This window comes from Phaenicophaeus curvirostris, chromosome 1 (genome assembly GCF_032191515.1).
Source record: "Phaenicophaeus curvirostris isolate KB17595 chromosome 1, BPBGC_Pcur_1.0, whole genome shotgun sequence".
NCBI classification, from domain to species: domain Eukaryota; kingdom Metazoa; phylum Chordata; class Aves; order Cuculiformes; family Cuculidae; genus Phaenicophaeus; species Phaenicophaeus curvirostris.
Genome location: NC_091392.1, coordinates 137,010,079 through 137,027,195, shown reverse-complemented (window position 1 = coordinate 137,027,195; position 17,117 = coordinate 137,010,079). Strand labels below are relative to the sequence as shown.

The following is a 17,117-nucleotide window of genomic DNA, read 5'->3' as shown; positions in this document are numbered from 1 at the left end:
GGGGGTGGAACTAGATGATCTTTAAGGTCTCTTCCAACCCACACCATCCTACAATTCTGTGATAAAGTACATACTTTGAGAGCCCATTTCAATATTCACTTTTCCAGCATGAAAGCACTCAGAAGCTGAAGTTCCTCTATTGGCCCTCCAAAAAAGATGTCTCAGTTGTACAAAGAGAAAAGGAAACGTTACACTGCGGATTCAAATTAGCTGTCAAGAAACACAAACATAAATCTGACTTAACAGCGTAATTTGGAAACGTGTTCTGGGCCCACCCTTGGCAATAACACTTCAGCTGAACTCACATTGTAGCAATATTTAAAACAGCTCAGCAACTTTGGTTCTCCACCCAACTAAACAACACAAAATCATATCATTAAATGAAAAACAACGACACATATTTAAGCGAGAGAAACTGTCTAAATTTCTGACATTTTTCATCTTCACTTTTTTTTAATCCAAAAGACTTTTACATTATTTTTTTTTAATAACTTACAGGATCAAAAGGAAAATAAATGCATAGCTTCAAAACCTTAGAATATAATCTCCACATGTTGCGGAAGAGTTCATAGTCATAAAGTGCTGTAGATATGAAAACACATCAGACAAATAATCTAGTAACTAACTTATTTTTCTGTTTTATTTAACAATACTCCAGGCTTAGAACATTAAATAAAAATCTCACAGACAATGGGTAGGACTAACAATGGCTTTTTTCTTTTTTTTTTTCCTTCTCCTTTTCTTAAAAGAATGCTGAGACACATCAATTGAACCAACTACGGTTTTATTTTGGATACCAAAAAATAAAAAGAAGCTGTAAGGAAGAGAGTAGTGCATTGCACTGATTTCAATAAAACTGCTTGTAAGCATCACTGCATATATTTAGCCCTAGAAGGACAAAGATGGAAACAGGAGATGGATGCTGCCAAGAGGGGTAGGCTGAACACGGACCCGGGGAGCAACACTCTGGACTTTGCCTTGGTTGTGAGGACATAGCTTTGAATAATGCCTGTGTAAGGGAGGAAGTGCATGCCTTGTATTTGCACAGCTCCTCAAGGGCTAGTGGTGGTGGAAGCAGGTGCAGGTGCTACAAGCGAATGCAATCAACACCAGCTGGCACTCAGTGGACTTAAAAATGAAGACGTCTTCTTGATAGGGATGTCACAGGCGCTCAGGTAACATCAGAAACGGATCTGTTATATCTCGCTCCCTTTCATAATTTCATTCTGCTACTCTCATGGGTAGCCTACATACCTACAAGAGTTTAGGCCAAGCCTGTGTTTTGCACCTTGGGCAATCACCTACACCTCATCAGTGGATGTGGTGAACAGCAACATTCAACAGGATGCACTGTGAGTGTAATTTGTACAAGTGCAAACTAATTTTCAGGGGGCCAGAGAGTGAAAATCTGGGCTTACTGACAGTCAAGCACAGGCCACAGCACCTGTTAAAATACATTTTTCCTGTGCTTAAATGTGCCAGGTAATTAACTACAATTTACTGCACTTCTCCTTTACTGTAATCTCTGCCCTTTCTCCCCACTCACCACATAGAAAAACACAGGGGTTTCAAACTTGAAAAAGCTATTAACCAAAAATATTAAAAAAATCAGTCTAGTGATTAATTCCATCACAATTCTCATTTCTGCATGTTGCTGCTGGCTAGGACCTTTCTACAACCAAATGTCCATGGGTACTACCATGATTTAAAAAACTTTCTCCCTCCAAAGCAGTAACACCTAGTCTTTAACAGACCTCTCTCCAGAGAAGTTGTGCTCAACATAGTTGTAGACTAAAGCCAGGGTCGGGGGTGAGTCACCAGTAACAAAAATAAAACCCCAAGTAAACCTGAACTATAACTGGACAATGCCAAGAGTCCTCCTCTGCACCTCAGGGAAAATAGCTTGCTGCTATCCCACTTTGTGCCAAGTATGAACTCTAATCTTGTTTATGACCTGCAGTATTTCATAAGACTTAAGGGAGAGTTAGGTTGGTTTTCTTTCTTGTTTGCCAAAGTCTCGAAAGGGCTTAAAACACTTAGGTGTAGAGACACAAAGGGAGCAATTACAATACACAACAACTAATAGGAAACAGTACTGAAACATTAGACTGGACCGGGCCAAAGTCCACTCTACAAACTGAACCAGGAGGGAAAAAGGCAGGAGGGAAAAAAAAAACTTTTTAAGTGCTAACGTAATAAGAAACAATCTTAAAGACTCACTAAATACATGTGGGGAAACAGAGGGGTCCCTTTCTTTTAAATATATTTACATAATATTAAAGCTTTTTATTTTGCTTTTCTCACCAACAAAAATTTCTAAGTACCCTGGGCAAAGTCCCCATTTAAATTAAGAGCTTAAGGATTTTATAATATAGACAGATCGTTAAGACCCACGGCCCATACATGTCTTCCCATGCCCTCTTTCCCTCCCTCTTTCCTCCTTTCTTCCTCCCTCTACTGCAGAGGGGCCTGGTGCCTTGCCTGCTTCGCACTGCGTGGCATCAACTGCAACATTGGCAAAAGGTAACACAATGCAACCCTGACCCTGTGCATTTTGTAGAATGTGCACATTGTAAAAGCACAAGAGACTACAATCAGGGCTTGCCTAGATTTAAAAAAAAATAAAAAATAAAAAACAAAGGGTTTGCCATTTAGCTCCAGTAGTTAAATGGTAAAACCAGACTAATATGGACAGAGTAACACCAGTTTAGAAGTGTTTATAGCATTTACGCCACACTGGAAAGGAAAATAACTTATCCTGGTATAAGTGCATCCACACTACAGCCTATGCCAGCACAGTATCAGTTAAAATAATAACACATCAGTCTCCTAATTGACAGAAGTATATCAGCTGAACTTCTCTAGCATAGACCAGGCCTAAGACATGAGGTAGTGAAAAAGAAATTCAGGCTCAAGATCTTTTTTCATTCCATAGCATTGATAAACTCTAAAAATACTCACTGCTCAGATTTACGGATTTTAAAAATAGTGTTTTAAAATCCAGAATTTAAAGCTAACATCCTGAGTCACACACGATTTACAAATAGAGGCATAAGCCTCAAAAACTCCCTTACTCAGGGTCCTAATTCAGGAAAATATTTTTATGATAGAAAGCACGTAAGCATGTGCTTGTTCCCCACTGAAGCAAGTAGAAAGCAAGCACATGCATAAGTGCTTTCTGAAATCTGGGCCACAGTCAGAAATCATGGTCTTCGTAGAATTTATTTCCTCATTCATTTCAGTGCTGTTTAATCACAAGTCATTCATGTTTTAAGACAGTGGGAAAAACATAGACAATGGAAGCTAAATCAAGTTTGCTACAACCGTTCAATATTTACAGCGTTCTTAGCATAAAACAGAAGTATTTTTGGTAAATTAAGTCAAATACTTTTTTTTTTTCCACTAAATGTACCGCAGCAGTCCTGCTAAACAAACCCACTGTCTCGGATATTAAAGAAATTGTTGTTTACATTTACTGAGTCATTTAAATTAAAAATGTGCTCTTGTTCCAAACCCCATTCTCCTTCGTCTTCGTCCTCCGGTTCTGCCTCAGACCCATTCCGACTGTTTTCATACAAAAAGATCTGCTCATCCACATGAGCTGGGGCTAACCGGTTTCTCTTTGCACTCACAACATTAGCAGAAGAACCGAAAAGGCGTTCAGGGAAGACCCTTGTGGCCAGAATACACCAGTATTTTTGAAGAACCTTTGGTAAAACTGGAAACAGCGCTAATCTGTCAGACCACCACTTCAACGGGTCTTCGTTCAAACCAAGGACCTTTTGTGACTTGAAGTTGCTCAGCTCCTCAATGATCTGAGCGTGCCATTCCTCCTGGTCTTCCACTCCTCCTGTCTGGCAAAAGATCTCTGCAAGCATGTTGTTGATGACACTGGTAGGAGGAGGAGTAGAGGAGATGATGATTTTTTTCACTGGAGGCTCTTCTGAAACAGCAAAAAATTTCTCTTCAGTCCGAAAGGTATTTTCTTTTACTTTCTCCAACAGGCTTTTTGCTTCTTCCACCACTCTATTTTCAACCTGCTGCCGCTCAAAGGCTGAAAGAAAAGGCAGCTTTTTGTAGCGGGGATCCAAGAAAGTTGCAACATTGAGAAACATGTCTATCTCAGGCGTGTGCTGGTAGGTGGTTGACAACTCTTTAGCGATCACTTCCTTTGCCATGCTGATTTCTTTCAAATCATTCTCTTTGATGTTCAGGGTAGTATTCAGAAGCATGTGGAGAAGTGGTTTCACCATGCTTATTGTCGGGTACTTTGAAGCAGACATCATCTCTGCAACCTGCTTGAACGGCTGCAGCAGCTCTACCAGCCCTTCGATTGTATTCCACTCACTGGCTTCCAGCATGAGGTGGTGGTTGTTGCTGTCCTCCACGAGAACAGCCGCGATGACAAACTGCTGCTCTTTGAGGCGCTGCAGCATAGCAAGCGTGCTTCCCCACCAGGAAACACGGTCGCTTACCAGCATGCAGTGGAGAATATTCTGCTGTTTCTGCTTCTCGCTCAGCATGTACATCGCGACCGTAGACTGCTGAAAATACTCCACTAGTTTTCGGCACCTGGCAAGAAGGCTGCAGAGTTTGGGGAGCTGAAAAGCTTGTTGTATTCCTGTGTTAAAAGTGTGCCCCAAACAAGGCATCTGTACGGGAATATCTAGGAGAGAGCAAGCTTTCACGATGTCTTTACTGTAATCTGTTGTAGCACCAAAGACTTTTGAATTGATCCCCCACTCAATGAACGTTTCATAAAGGACTCGTGTAATAGTCTCTGCAGTATTATCCTCCGGTACTTCAAACGTTTTTAAACACCGTGAGTTCACCGCCAGGCAGTTAGCAGGACTACTGCTGAGAAAGTGAACTGCAACGGTTACGTATGACCTGTTCTGGTTTTCACTCCTCCACATGTCTGTGGATACGCCACACCATAGAACCTCGGTGAGCTCTTTCAGCACAATTTCTCTAATGGCACTGTACTTTTCAGGAATAGCTTTTGTACAGAAGTACTTCCGGCTTGGAAGTTCATATCTGGGGTCTGCTGTTCTCAAGAGGGCCTTGAAAGTGGGTTCATCAACGATAGAGGCTGGATACATGCCCTCACAAATTAAGCTGATGACTGCAGATGTGAGTTCCTGATGCTTTTTGTTTTCATAGTTCTGGTAGGTCTTCATAATGAGGCTGTCTTGAACAACCTGCTGGGATGATTCTGGCTTGATTTTTGAAAATGCAGTGGCAAAGGCTTCCCTCATTTGCTCAGTGTTACTTTTCACAAATTCGCAGAACTCATCGGGGTGATTTTTCTCAAGGTGGTAGGAAAGGTTGGACGTGTTTCCTGAATAGGCAATCTGTGCCATGCAAATACGGCAGTAGATCTTCTTCCACTGTAATATGCATCCTTCTGCATTGGTATCAAACCCAAAGTACTTCCACACTTTACTCTTTGCTCTCGGGTGAGCCACTAACTTTAGGTCTGATGGGGAACCTTCTAAACTTTTATTCTCCATTGCTTCTTGGCCACCGTCCCACCTTTTGATCCTTCACTCATTAATGAGTACCTGATAAAGGCAGTAAGATAAAAATACAATGAGAAAGCACAAGTTTGACCACACTTAACTATGTGAAATCAACGCTTCTGCGAACAAATCAAGAAACCTACCTTACTAATTACATTTGCAAATTTAAAGATGAGATTTGCAGGAAGTGTGACCTATGAGAAGCCCAATGGAATGCCGAAAATCAAAAAGGGGTTTAATATATCACATTCTGCTGTGAAACTGTGCTAGAAGAGCTCAGTAAATCTTGTTTCTGGAGTTAGATAATTCTGGGTAGAAAAAGTGTAACCACCACCACTGAGTTGATATATTACTGTCACGCAAACCAATCATCTGCTATAGAATTTTCCTGCCTCTTAAGTTAAAGTTAGGGCTAGCCTAACATCCTCTTGCCTAAGAGTTACTGAACTTTACTGTTAACACTTATTTCAATTGAAACCTGACACTGAAGGAGCAAAGGTTCGCTTGTTTGTTTATTTTGAAAGACGTTTTGTTAGCTCAATCTAACTGTTTCAGCATTTCCTTTAAAAAACACCCAACAACATAAAAGAATCTGTGATGCAAATTATGGCATTAATCTGCTCCTCTGAAATGTAAAGATGCTTTCTGACTGAAATAAAAGGAAAAGGAGTTTGAACCTACATGCAGATCAACAATATGCATCTGACACCTTTCCTGTCCTTCTCTTTCCGAAATCAAAGCCATCTCCTCAACTACTAGTTCACAATCATGGTTCCTGGAATAACAGTGCATTATAATTACAGGAAAAGCAGACAGGGAAGCATTAATAAATGTTATTATCCACATCAGCTGGAAAATAATTTTGCTGTACTTTCTTCAAAAGGCTACAGAAGTTGGGAGGGGGTGACACTCTAGAGATGAGCGTGGTGATAAGGCACGGGAAAACACTTCTTGTGCAAACAGTCACATGCAAGCACTACTTGAGGCCTGCAGTGTCTCTGTGCACAGTGCCAGCAGCCAGCACCAACTAGACCTCATTTTGCTACACAGAAACTCCAAGTCATGGCACATCAGGACTGCCCACTGACGCTTCTCCATTTTTTCCACACAACCAGCCAAGCCACTGTGACAGTAACAAGCCCTTCGGCAGGGGCTTGGCCAGGATTAGGAAGAAGGAGGAAACCATCACTTACACACGATACAACCTCCTCCACAAAAATCCACGGAAAGAAAGACGGAAAGAAACAACAGGAGCATCCCTGTAGCCAGCCTGAAAGCAGTGGCACTGCTCCTTCTCTGTTTGTTCGGAGCTGCATCTGCGTCCAAGCTCAGATATCCCCAGGTGGTAAGACTGGATAGTTGGGGGAGGAAGAAACAATCTGAATTTTTCATACTGCTGAAAGGGATTATCCCAAAAGAACTGCATGAGTGCAAGCAGGCTTTCTGCTGTTGATGAACATCCCAAGAAAAGATGTTGTCTCTCCAAACAATAGCTGGCATTTTGCAGCACATTCTGAATGAAAAAACAAAGACAGGTTTACCAAGACTAAACATATTTATTTACACACAGCTATTGGTTTGGAAGCAGAATAAGAGATGCAGGGCAAGCATTTTACTGGATTTGTTCTCAAGATTTACTTCTGGGTGTAGACCTTTTATTTTTCTCCTGAGCGGGGCAATGTCCTGACTACTAATGTTCCCTCCACTGTGATTCATTCACTGTCTTCTAAGTTGCCAGGATAAACTATTGATTCAACATGGTAATGCTGCCTAATTCCAAAGATGTGCATACCAACAGCACCAAGGTATTCAATCCCACAAAAACTGATGATTTTGAAAGACGAAGTGGTGTAATGTACAATGACGTAACCCTGCCATAGCATCAGACTGTGCATCGATAAGATATGTTTTATTAGCATGTAACATTACTGATTTTTGATCCCTTCATTCAATCCATGGCATGGTGATTTGAGGAAGTATAGAGGCTCCCAGTATTTCATTAAATCTTATAGTTTCCTTTGCAGTTACGTGACAGTTCCTGAAAGCAAGGAGGAAAGCACTGTAATAAGAGAGCTGATGTGTCTTTAATATTTAAAATTAGTATGACACAACTTGGATCATAAAAAGTTCATCACAGACAGATAAAATACAAGTTATTTTAGAGGAAGGGAGTGTTACAGACTCACCCCACCCTTCATCTTATGCATGCTACAGCTTTGCCATCGTTTTGAGATAGATCTGGCACTTAGCGAGTGGCACAGAGTACCACAGCCATAGTTAAGGCTGTGCCAGCAAACACAGCCTTTATTATAATGCTGTAAACCACACTTCAGCTGTCATAATAGCTCAAATATAAACTGCTAATCATCCCTGCCTCTCCTTAAGTGTTTCACAGCATAACTGGCACTATGAGAAACTGAAAAACCCCACACTTCTCACTTTTCTGTAAGAGGAGGTAAATTTTTCCTCTTTCAGTGGTTGCAGTGTTCATAGCCTAGGCTTGGCAAAAACTAGAGCAGCTTCAACTCTGAGTCAAACTGAAGACACTGGCACCTTGCAGAATGAAATCCATTGGGTATGAAGCACCTCATCGACTTTGGGAAGCGCCACAGCTTGTTACAAGGGCAGCTGATGGAAATGCTCTCTTTTAGCTTGCTGAAGTTTCCACAATAAGAAGCTAGTGCCACTTTTGTTTGCTGAAAACCCTTCTGCACACAGAAGCCTTCAGGCTAAAAACGTGCCTTTTCCTTTCACTCTTGAATTCCCACCCACACTAAAACAGAGCGCAACTTTGGAGAAGCTGCTGTTTTCTTTGCCTCCTGCATGCAGCTGGCCGACTACACCGACCCATACAAGGATCAAGGCTTTTAAAAGCTTGAAGACAGGAGTCTCACGGGCCTTGCATCAGACTCAGTTGCCACAGGAGGAGAAGGAAGGGCTCAGGTTTCCTGGTTTCCCACTCTCCCCAGGGTGGGCTGTGCTGCCTTTCTTCACACCTCAGACCCCTCACATTCTCCTAATACAAAACCACCACTTCCCTCTCCAGGACATGGCTTGGGCCAAAATACTGAAAAGCCCACAATGACACACTGTGAAGGGCAGCAGTGCTAGTCTTGCACCAGGAAGGGCTCCATTTCTCCAGTGGAAAAGAAAATAGGTTCAAAACTTGTACGAGAGTCACTCAGATTGTGAAACCAAAAATGGGAATGTGAGGAAATGTTGGGGTGTGCAGTCATCCTGCAACATTAGTTCTGCCCCCTTGTGCATGTACAGCAATGGCACCCTCTCTAATTACACGGTAGGTATCATTGTAGCACAACCCTTGCCTTGTTCAGCACAGGGGAAACCATAAAATGAGTTTCCTCACTTTTGAAATTATCTATATAACTCTCCCAGGTACATGCGTGGGGGAAAGGGATTAATTGTTAGATGTAACTGTATTTCTGCCTGCTGTTAATCTTTCCTACCAGGTTGCTTCTCTACACATCTCCGGATGTTTTACAACCTAAAGCTCGTACGGCTTTGAGGAGGAAATGCCTAGTCTACCATTACGCTTTATTCAGATAAAACAAAAGCCCTCAATACATGAAGCAAAATTAACATTTCTCAATTAATTGTAAAGCAACTTGGTACAAATAACAATACTGAATAACTAAAAATTGAAGCAAATTAAAAACACGCATGAAATTTCAATCACTTTTAAGAACAGGAGTCATCTTTAATGTCTTCTGAACCTCAGCTACATAACCACATTCTTCAGAGCTACTTTTCTACACGTCCCAAGTACCAAATTTAACCATAGAAAACCTACAAACGTTCAGCATTTAGTCCTCCCCTACGAAATTTCAAAGAAACATGCACAGTAGAAGAAAAAATGCAGGATGAAGATGCCAACTAAATTCCTTAAGAAGCTTTTAAAATAGCAGAAGAAATTAATATTACCACAGGAACCATTTCTGTTATCAGTAAAATTACTTTTACTGACATTTCCAGTGTTAATATGCTCAATTTAATATTAGTCTTTTATCAATCCACTGATTAGATTTTTGTTTTTAAATAGCTGTTTACATCAAGATCTTTAGTAATGCAAGTTTTTTTTTCTTTCCAATTAAGTTTAAGCATTGCAAAAAAAAATCCAAGCAGCAATTTCTTATGAAACTATTAATCGTTTAGAGCACTGAACACTAACATAGTTTAGACTACATATCAGCAGTTATATCGTTTATGCGATTAGTACTTGGAAAAATGTTTTAACTTAACTTTCACGTAAGTTCCCCCTTCTGCACACTGGTTTTAGTTAGCAAAGCAATCACTGACTATACACGGTGTGTCCTCTCAGCTCTTCATTTCCCTTCCCTGAGCTTCAAGATCAGGATCTCAGACCAGCTTCCCTACTCCGGACTGGACTGGAAGGTGGCGGGGGAGGGGGCTCACTTCACTAGTGAATATTAGTGTCTTTGGTTTGCAACTCAAAATATTTACCAAGTTATTGGAGTCTATCTATAAAACTCAGATGAACCCCAGTAGACTGTGACAAAACAGACAGGCACTTTTACAAGCCATGTAAAGCACGTGCTAAGCGCATGCAACTCTAACTTAGGGTAAAGAAAAATGAAAGAAAATTTAAATTAATTTGGTTAGTTGGATTGAAACCCTGCACACTTCCCAGCATGTGCAAGAAAGCAAATTTTTCCTTGAAAACTCAGGGGCAGAAGGGCTGCACTGGCAACAGACACCTTCACTCATCCACAGAGCACAAGGACAAGCCAGTGGCCACCCCCCTGTTTTAAACTTTTCACAAAAGAGCTGCACAGTGGCGCCGCATGAAGAGCTGGAATTCTGACAGGACAACGGGGAGCAAGGAGAAAGGATCGGAGGTACATCTGACTTTACTGCCCTGCCCTTCCCATCCCTGCTTCCCCCCTTCAGGCTCTCCCCAGGAAGGCACCTTGACAATAAAACACCTGTACTAGTGACATTACAGACACCCCTTCAAAATTTTGCAGATAATTTTAAATATACGTACCTTTCTAGCTTACTATCCGGAAAAGTTACCTAGCATTTTCTTAGAACAAGTGTAGTTTACTGATCTAAGTTTTAATTAAGCATGTTCAAACCAACACTTTCACCTTTTTATTTGCACTGCAGTAGCTATTTTGAAGTTATTATGGAAACGGAGTTAATCTGGGTAAAAAAGTTCCTGTTGACAAGCTGATTCACTTTTTTAAGCAATGGCTGGACACAGTGAGTCAAAGCAAGGCAGCAGGTAACTGCCAAGAGGCAACTGCACACAAACAACTATCTGTGAAGGAAACTTCTCATCCTTGGAAGAAACCACCCCAAGCTAGGGCTGAAAGAAAACTTTCTACATCTGTCAAATCTGCTGTGGTCCTACTCGGGAAGCTGACATTTCCCAGGTTGGTTCTTCACTGCTTTCCTCTGCCATGTTCAAATTTAACACTTATTTTTTTAATAGCAGCTAAGAACGGACTGCAACAGAACTCTTGGGTCACATTTTCATGATGCAGTTTCTCTGTGGTTCAAAAAAAAGGTTTGGAAAGTGTTACACACCCTAGGCACAATACCCAGCTTTACTCTGCCAAGAAAAACTAACGCTAGAAAAATGTTCAGATGACTTCAAACTGTACGCACATGTGCCCTTTTTGTCACCAGGGTTCTCTTGTTTGTTTGGAGGTTTTATCTGTCTCTTAAGAACGAAAAAGGAGAACTCTAGCCTATCCCAGAAGCACTAGGAATGAATAAAAAGTAAACGAAATGCTATCCAAGGAAGCCACGTGTGACAAAACGCACAAATACGCTCTAACTGCGTGGTGTACTTGTCCCATCTCCTCCCCAGTGCTTCAGATATTCTCTAAAACAATTTCCTCATCTGCCTCATTTCCTTACTGAAACACTATGCTCTCTCTCTATATATATATAAGTATATATATATGTTTTTACTGTTCCTTTGGTTAAAACTATTGACAGGGCCACAAAGGCTCACTTGCTGCTAAGCAGGGAAAGTTAAAGGCACTGACTTGCACGCAGTCGTGTACTCAGCTCTGACGGTATCGTAAGCGTCTCTCCAGACTCATAGTTTGCGCAGAGTTTGTAAACTCAGAAGCGCTTTAAAGTCTTCAAGAGTAACGTGAAAAAAAAGAAGAAATTCAGATCTTTGTCTTCTGGCAAACTCAAAGCCTCCTCTAGCGAGTACCACGCCGGTGATCCAGATCGGAGAAGTGTGAAAACACAAACCGCTTTAACAAATAACTAATCTGAAGCCCCCTCTGAGGAATCTACCAGCGCGTCTCGCTCGTCAGCTTAAAGGCTGTCAGGGAGTGACAGCCGGCATCAAAGATAAGCTCGGAGGGGAGCGGCTGGGACCGGGCACGGCGGCGGCAGCGGGAGGAGCCGCCCGCCGCTATCCGCCCTGCCAAGCACCTACCTGGGGGCCGAGGGAGGCTCCGAGCCGACGTCTGAGCCGGAACCGTCAGCGGGCAAAGAAAAGAAGAAGAAAAGGGGGGACCCCCGCCCCGCGGAGCCCTCCCGACCCGCACCCAGCCCGGCGCCGGGACCGGCCCCCGCCCCGCCCCGCGTGTCCCGGGAGCGGAGGGGCCGGGGCGGGGCGAGCGGGGGCGGGCGGGGCGCCCCGACCCCCGGCCCGGGGAGGAGCCGAGCTCCCCGAGACCCCGCGCGAGGTCGCGCCCGCCGCGTCCCTCCCGAGGGGGAGCTCGGCCTCCCTCCCGCCCCCGGCCCGCAGCTGCCGCCCCCCCGACCCCGTCCCGCTCCCCGCGTCTCCCCGAGCCCCCGCCCCGCTCACCTGGGGCCGGGCGGCGGCGGCGGCGCAGCAGCTGGCTCAGGGCGACGAGGAGGCCGACGCGGTAGACCCGGAGCAAGGGCGCCAGCGCAGACAATAGCGACATGGCCGCCCGCCTCCCGCCGCGCCGCCACGGGGGGGAAAGCGCCGGGCGGGCCCCGAGCGCGCGGCTCCCTCGGCAGCCCGGCCGGGAGGGCGCGGCCCCGGCCCAGCGGAAGGGAAAGCGGCGCCGCTGTCACGGCCCCGCGCGCGGCTCCCGCCCTTCTGGGCATGTGCGGCGGGGGCAGGGCGGCGGCGGCGGAGCGGGGGGAAGGACGGGCTGGGGGGTTCCTTTCCCTCGGCCCTCGCCGCTGGCGGCGAGGTCGGAAGGGACCTCGGCCGTCCTTTAGTTGTGACGCCCCTGCCGGGGGCAGGGACGCCCCCGAGAGCTGCCCCCCCGCTTCTCTTCCTCCTCTGCGGCCCAGCAGCTGCGAGGACCGATTCTTCCCGCACGCACAAAGCCTTCCAGCCGCTAAAATTCTACACCGGCCTGATAAACGCTCCCTTCACTGTGGTACCTAGTGTACCGCGGGGCTTATCTGGAAAGTTTTAAATCCTCAGCCTGGTTTTTGAGACAGAAAGGCGGCTGGTTTTCGGCTACGGGAAATACAACCGAGCAGTGACATCGTGGTTATCATTCGGAGAACTGGCGGCGTTTCATAAATGCAGATATCGATACGGAACGAAAAAAAAAAAAGATGATCAGTCATTTCACAACAGGAGACGTTGACCTATATATTCAGTTTCAAATCCTTGGGTAACGTTTTGTCTTTTAAAGATCATGGGGAGAGTTGTGGAAGTGCATGTAAAATGTAATTTCCTTCTCCCCTTAAAAACAATAAATCTTGGAATCCTAGAATCACCAGGTTGAAAAAGACCCACCGGATCACCTAGAAAAAGTACAATTAACAATACACTTTTTCAATGTCAGAGAGCTCAGCAGAACGGCTGAGAGAGCTGGGGTTGTTTAGCCTGGAGAAGAGGAGGCTGAGGGGAGACCTCATTGCTCCCTATAACTACCTGAAAGGAGGTTGTAGAGAGGAGGGTGCTGGCCTCTTCTCCCAAGTGACAGGGCACAGGACAAGAGGGAATGGCCTCAAGCTCCGCCAGGGAAGATTTAGGCTGAACATTAGGAAAAAATTCTTCACAGAAAGAGTCATTGGGCACTGGCAGAGGCTGCCCAGGGAGGTGGTTGAGTCACCACTCAGAAATGTATGATTACGCCTGGGTGTAGGGTTCCCTGGACCCTAACTCAACTTCGCGAGTCCCTTACTGCGTTCGGTCAACCTTCCCTGGAGGTGTTCAAGGCATGGGTGGATGAGGTGCTGAGGGGCATGGTTTAGTGTTTGATAGGAATGGTTGGACTTGATGATCTGGTGGGTCTCTTCCAACCTGGTTATTCTATGATTCTATGAACTGACTCCCTGTCTTCTATGAAAATATGCATGAAGTAAAAGCGTAGCATGTAGTTGCTTTGGGACAAAACCAATAATTCAATTTTGTGTATCTCTGGTGAATTATTTGTTTTTATTAACACACGGAATTATGCAAATGTAAATAATAGAACATCACAAAGTCACATCAATGAAGGTTTCATTCTTAATGTACGTTGTTCTCAACCATGCTCTGAGTGGTAGAAAGCGCATCACATAAAAGGACATGAAGGATTAGTAAAGGTGAATTATTACTCCAGCTTATCTTGGCAAAAATCAAGTCTCGACTCCTGTATGTTGCTTTACATCCTTTCCTCAGAACTAGAGCATTAACGAAAGCCCTTTGCAACATTAAACTGTGAAAGTTGCCTGCAGTGTATTTACATGATCTGTATATTCATATACCATGCTTTCTCAGGTTTCCTAGTATAATAAAATCAACCTACAGAAGTAAATACTTCTATGTCTTTTTTTTTTTTTTCCAGACAGCACTATCCAAAGAATTAGACTGAATGAAGAACAACAATGAGTCAACATTATGATCTTATTGGTCCCACTACTTTTTCTCAAGGTGTTAATTTTCAGCCATGAGTACGGCTTCAAGGAAAGGTGGAAAATATGTTTAAGCATTTTATTGTATTATTTTTTCTAAAGGCTGATGGGACATGCAGTGGAGGAGAAACAGAAAATACTAATAAAAGGCTCTCGGTTTTCTAGAGTCACCATCTTTACTTTTTACTGGTATTTTGTTTCGTTTTTTTTCTTGCAGTTATTAACTGTGAAGTCTTGAGTATTCACGCTGGAATCTTGATACCTCACTGAGATGTTACTACCTCAATATTTTAGGTATCTGAGCTCTAGAATGGACAAAAGGAGCAATCTAATTGTGTAAGCTTTGCTGTATGGGCAGCAGGCAGAGAGAGGCATTTCTGAAGACCTGTAGAAGATGACTGCTTCCTTTGGGGTGCTTACAGTGTTCCATTCTTTCCACTGACTACAAGTGGACTCACAGAACCAGTGAGCAAAGCCAGCCTGTGGTTAGAGCACAGATATCCTCTTGGAAACTCCTCAGAAACACTAGAAACAATCCATCCACATGCTCCAGTCTATCTGTCCCTCCTGCAGGACTGGCACTGATGAAGCAGTATGTGATCACAGTGCTTCCACCCACATTTTGCATAAAGATGCATAAAGCCATAAGAACGGAAGTAGGTAGTGTTTCTAGGCTGTAATTAAGCCCTTCGCTCAAACTTCCCAGCAGGGATAGTCAGCAACCATTAGGTAGTGTGGATGGTAGGTGTCAGTGCTGAGACCCTGTGCAGCCAGGAACACAAGAGTCAGGCGGCCACATCAGAGCAAACAAAAGTGAACTCAAGGTTAGCCTAGCAGTTCAGACATTTTCTGGCACAGGATGGAGAGTTATGAGGTTATGCCTTGTTTTTCTCATTGTTCCATGATAATCTGCCATATGACCCTTCTTTTACAGGTATGTGAGTTTGCTCCTCTTGGTTTTCATCCTCTTGAGATGAGCAATGGAGCCGACAACTTGTATCCACCACGTAGGCATTCAAGGTCAGTAGGAGAGGTCGAGAGCATGGTGTAGTTGTTGGAGCAGTCTCGTTGACAGTGTCGCATCAATCCCTCTCAAGTGGTAACACGTACACTTCCACTCCCATGCTTAGTTCAAGACGTGCTTTCTGCATTTCGCATGTATGGTGAAGCTGATGGCCCATGCCAGAAGAAGCGAGACGTATTTCTGACTGCTGCTAATTCTTCAGGCTTCTAAAAGGGATTTAAATGCCTGTCTTCCTAAGCTGGATTGCAGTGGGACTCGAGGCAAGAGATAAGTGCCTATCTTCCCAAAACAGGATCTTCTTAACATGTGTGGGTGAATAAAGTTAAATGCCTGAGGAGCTTTCAGGTTCAGTAGGGAGGTGCTCACAGGATTAGGCAGTGCTGGGAAACAGTCACTTGGGATTGCATCTGGAATTCATGTGGGGTTTTGACCACCTGCAGAAAATTTTGACTGCCTGCATACACTTCCCCCCCTCCCCTTGCAAAAAAAGTAATTTTCAGTACCCCCAAACTATGCATTATCTTACCTAGTATTGCACACTCAAGCACAGCAGAACCGTACAGAGCAGTAAGGACTTAGCGCTGTCTGTAGTAGCTTAGGGATGGGTGGTTACCTGGAAGGGGAAAGAAACTTTGCCAAGGGGAGAGATGTCTGTAAGCTATGCAGTAGGAAGGCCTTAGGACTGAAAGCAGGCTCCTTTGCTGTGGGCAGTCCTTTGATGGGACACATTTATTTTTCTTTAGTAACGCTGGGGGAGATAGTACATGGGTCTAAGACTGACCTTTTACGTAACATAACCAGTGCTACAGCATTTGCCTGTGAAGGGGAGCAACTTCTGATCGCTCTCAGTCTTTTTCAGATACTTCACTTTTCAAGAAGATAGTTTCATTGGGAAAAACTGACCCTTGCTGGTGTGGCTATACTGGTAAGGATATGAAGCCCAGGAACACAGTAAAGAAAATGAATCTGACTTTTCTAGCCTTGCATTTAAGCTCATGGCAACAAGGGGACAGGATAGTGGTCCATATGTCCTGAAGAGCCACGTTTTTTTAGACTGGAGAAGAACAGGATAAAATATGGATGAATAAATGCAAATAAGAGTCCTGGAACAGGGACAACTTCCCCTCTTCAACTAAATGCTCAAACCACTCAGCTATTATGCAAGAAGCACAGTGTACTTATTACTGCTGCTCAGGTTTTTTAAAGCAACCACCCTTGCAGTGACTATTGTATTTGTGCATCTGAGTATTCAGTGCATGTCGCACCTTCAGGAGGTACATAGTCTGGAAAGTCTGGAGCAGGAGTAGTTGGGGCCCGGACAGTATACCCAGCTCTATACCCTCTACTCCATATCAGATAAGGTCTGAGCATCTCCCCTGCAGTTTAGTCAAGACTCAGAGACCAAAAGGTCAGAAGAAGGCATGACAAAAAAGCAATAATAAAAATTAAAAATAAACATAAAAGTGAAAATGAAACCAAAGCCCTAATCACATGTATTTACACACAAAACTTCTGCAGGAACGTGTATGTGAAGAAGGTGAGTTGCTAACAAGAATACACAAGCTTTCGTTAAAAACAACTCCCATGATAAAACACTTAAAAATAGTAAATCTATTTAGAATTGAGTAGGGTATTAGCAGCCTACAAACTGTAGTCAGCAACATGACTTGGTGAATTGGCTGAAAGAATAACAAAACATCTGGAAATTCTAGATAGAGCAAGGATTAACC

General features: G+C 43.8%; 2 protein-coding genes across 2 annotated transcripts in view; both read right to left on the bottom strand.

Moving 5' to 3' along the window:
- The window catches only part of DHRSX (dehydrogenase/reductase X-linked), a 166,825-nt gene extending 154,380 nt beyond the window's left edge, over positions 1–12,445 (bottom strand). The window contains exon 1 of the mRNA XM_069855050.1: positions 11,968–12,445. Within this exon, the coding sequence (XP_069711151.1) occupies positions 11,968–12,445 (478 nt within the window). The remainder of the gene's footprint in view (positions 1–11,967) is intronic.
- Positions 3,402–12,460, bottom strand: ZBED1 (zinc finger BED-type containing 1). Its single transcript, XM_069875606.1, has 2 exons — positions 12,343–12,460; positions 3,402–5,564 (listed from the first exon to the last, which is right to left on the bottom strand). The coding sequence occupies exon 2, from the start codon at positions 5,511–5,513 to the stop codon at positions 3,426–3,428; it is 2,088 nt and encodes a 695-aa protein (XP_069731707.1). The 5' UTR covers positions 5,514–5,564; positions 12,343–12,460; the 3' UTR covers positions 3,402–3,425.
- Between the last annotated feature and the right edge of the window lie 4,657 nt (positions 12,461–17,117).